The 3,434-nt window shown below is 58.3% G+C and overlaps 1 protein-coding gene across 1 annotated transcript; it reads right to left on the reverse strand.

Moving 5' to 3' along the window:
- Window positions 1-492: 492 nt before the first annotated feature.
- Window positions 493-3,096, reverse strand: PAQR9 (progestin and adipoQ receptor family member 9). The gene is given in 2 exon segments (XM_045031226.1): window positions 493-2,973; window positions 2,976-3,096. Coding segments are annotated over 2 exon segments (1,539 nt in total). The 3' UTR covers window positions 493-1,555.
- Between the last annotated feature and the right edge of the window lie 338 nt (window positions 3,097-3,434).

Raw genomic sequence — 3,434 nt, forward strand, 5'->3', positions numbered from 1 at the left:
AGGGAGGCGGCCCGCAGCTGGCTACCGGTTGGTCTGGAGGGTGGGGGGTGGCCGCTGCCCGCAGGAGAGCAGCGCGAACAAGCTGAGGAGCGGCCCCTCCTCTGCAGCGGGGGCAGGGCTGCGCTACCAGCTCCGCCTGGGGGGGGGCCTTACTGCGGAAGAGCAGCGGGAGCTGGTAGCGCGGCCCTTCCCCAGCTGCAGAGGAGGGGCCGCTTCTCGGAGTGCACCGGCGGGGACAAGCGGAGGAGAAGCGGCCCCTCCTCTGCAGCCCGGGCAGGGCTGCGCTACCGGCTCCCGCCTTTCCGCGGTAAGCAACCCCCTCCTCTCCCCTCCCCAGGCGGAGCTGGTAACGTGGCCCTTCCCCGGCTGCAGAGGAGGGGCCGCTTCCTGGTGTGCACCCGCGGGGACAAGCCGAGGAGCGGCCTGTCCTCTGCAGCTGGGGAAGAGCTCCCGCCGCTCTTCCGGTAAGCGGGCACATACACGCCCGTCATTTCGCCGCCCCCTAAATTTCGCCACCCTAGGCACCTGCTTGTTTAGCTGGTGCCTAGAGCCGCCCCTGGATGTTGGATTAGGGCCTTTGGGTGAAATCATGTTCTCCGCTCCACAAACCTCCTATTGAAGTCAATGGGAGCTTTGTGTGAGTAGGGAATTAGGTTTTGGTTCTCTGGGCTTGATCCTCTGCTGGTCCAATGGCTTCAGTGGAACTGTGACAATTTACACCAGCTAAGAATCTGGCTCTGTATTTCTATTTTGCCTTGGAATGACTATACCAACCATTCAAGCTTCAGTCGCAGAATATGAACAAAATCCCTTGATCAAATTATAGCTCCCTGATAGTTTGCAGTTGTTTTTTATCTTTCTCTCAAAAATCTTAACTGTAGCTTAGTTGCCACAAGGGCTATAACACAACACGGGGGGTGGGGGGGACTATGGACAGCTGTCAGCTTGTTTGCATTTAAAATCCAGTTCCAGTGCATGTGACCTCAAAGGGCTATTACAGTAGCACAGAAGAAGAAGAACTTCAGTGCATAATCTGCTAGGGAATTCCACCCAGGACTTGATTAAAAATCTGTGTGTATAATCCTGGTGCAGGTGCATATATTGCTGATTTAAATAATCTCCTAAATGGTCTAGAGTTAGTAAAGGGCCTTCACAGTTCATGCATTCTTTTTTCTAGCAGATTTAACAGTAGTGCTAAATGGTTTCACCTTGTGTCCTAAACAACCCCCTAAACAGTCTGGAGTTAGTAAAGGGGCCTTCACAGTTCATGCATTTTTTTCTAGCAGATTAAACAGTAATACTAAACGGTTTCACCTTGTGTCCTAAACAACAATGTAGGAATAGTTAGAAACAATAGTGCTTGATTTCTTCCCTTGGGAACCTAGTAGTTTTAAGAGTAATAGTAGTATTCTAGCAGTTCAGTGATTGACAAGAGGAAACAACCACTTTCAATAGAAAGGTACCAGGCTCCTTTGTACCTTTCACTTAAATTTTGCAGCATCCTCTAAAAAGAATAGGAACAGAAATCACAATAGGAATAAATATACCTGGCCGCCTAGTCCTGTTTGCAGAGATCTGCAACGTTCAAAAATTTCTTTATGACCATTCCCAGGCAAAGCATTAAGAGCAGCATATATCCGATGGTGCCTAGGAAGGTAGGGGAGGCAGGTGGGGATTTGAGGAACTGCAGCAGCCCTTCTTCTAGATAGTACATCTGGTCATAGATGCTGAGGAAGGTGAAGATGTGGAAGAGCTGGTGGCTGTGCCCGATGATGTCAAACAGCCCCGGCTGGATCCTCTCGGGGATCTTGCTGATGTTGAAGAAGGCGGCCATCAGGAGCCAGAAGTAGCGCCGGTAGAAGTAGACGAAGAGGGTGGGGTTCTGCCCGCGCAGGTCGAAGAGGAAGCTCTCCAGCATGATGGGGCAGGCCATGCTGAGGGGCATGGCGAAGACGAAGGTCCGGATGGCGAAGGGGTAGGCGCACCACTCGGAGCGGCTCTTGCAGCACGCCACGGTGCAGGTGACGGCCAGCACGAAGGCCACCGGCAGCACCAGGGCGCTGTAGAGGGCGATGGGGAGGCTGCAGTCCAGCTGCCAGCCCAGGCGCTGCTGCAGGTAGCGGCTCATGGCCCGCGCGTCCAGCAGGCGCAGGCCGGGCAGCAGGTAGTAGGAATAAGCCACGGTGCTGGCGAAGCCGTAGTAGCTGATGGAGGCGTAGTCCAGGTAGAAGAAGGCGGCGCGCAGGCGCAGCGAGAGGCAGCTGAACACATGGGCCGTGCAGCTCATGGCAAACGTGAGCAGGACGCCCGAGGCGTAGCACCAGAGGGGCAGCAGCAGCGGGTGGTGGAAGGGCAGCTCGCCGGCCCCGCTCAGGAAGAAGAGCCGGCAGAACTTGCTCAGGAAGAGCAGCAGGGGGATGAAGTGGGTCCAGAAGTTGAGCGTCTCGTTGGTGGGCTGCAGCACCGAGGCCAGGCACTCCTGGGCGCTGCAGTGCAGCCGCCGGTAGCCCGACAGGATGAAGCACTCCACGAAGTCATCGGGCACCTCGTCCCAGCGCAGCAGGGGGGCAGAGGGAGGAGGGGGAGGCGCCTGGTCCTTGGCTGCCCGGCCTCCAGGCATGGTGCCCCCCTCCCCAGCCCCCTCGGCCCGCCGCGGCGCTGCTCCTCTGCGGGGGTGGCGGTGGGGGGAGGAGAGGGCGCCTTTGGGGCCCCGGAGCCGGAGCGGGGCTGGCGATGTGATCCGGCGAAGGACCAGCCGCTTTCCCCGCTGCCGCCGGAGGAGGAATTGCAGTGGATTTGTGCTTCTCCTCCTCCTCCTCCCCCCGCCAGCATCACTCATTGCAGCAGCGGCAGCAGCATCGCCCCAGCCGCCGCGCGGCGGCAGCTCCTCCTGCAGAGCAGCCCAGCCTCGCGGTAATTCAGCCCCTGCCGCTGGAGGAGACCGAGACCCTGCCCGGCTTGGGGCCCCGAGTCGCCCCCGCGGCAGAACGGGGTGCCGGCGCCTGCTCTGTGCCCGCCTCCCCCGCCGCGCCGGTTAATGATTGATGCGCTGCGAGCGCAGGCGGCGCTCTCTGCCGGCTCGGGCGGGGGAGCCATTGATTTGCAAGGCCTGGGACAGTGCGCCTACCCCGCCCCCCTCTCTGAACACCCGATACATTGTCAGCCGGGGGATGAATTTTCCATTCCTCTCCGCGGTGCTGTGGTTTGCATGTCACTGTCATCGCGGGCTCGTTCCCTCGCTCAGCCCGCAGCTTCGTGCGGCTCCCTCTCGCCTCCTTCTAGGAAATTCACACAGCGGCCACTCTGGGGAGGGGAGGTTAAGGGGCGGGCGGTTTGGGGAGAAATACACAACAATAGGTGCTTTGAAAGGGGCACACCATTGTATTGTCTTTTTTTTTAATTAGCTACAGTGGAGTATGACAGACAGAAAGTAA

The sequence above is a fragment of the Mauremys mutica genome, chromosome 9 (assembly GCF_020497125.1).
Source record: "Mauremys mutica isolate MM-2020 ecotype Southern chromosome 9, ASM2049712v1, whole genome shotgun sequence".
Taxonomy (NCBI): domain Eukaryota; kingdom Metazoa; phylum Chordata; order Testudines; family Geoemydidae; genus Mauremys; species Mauremys mutica.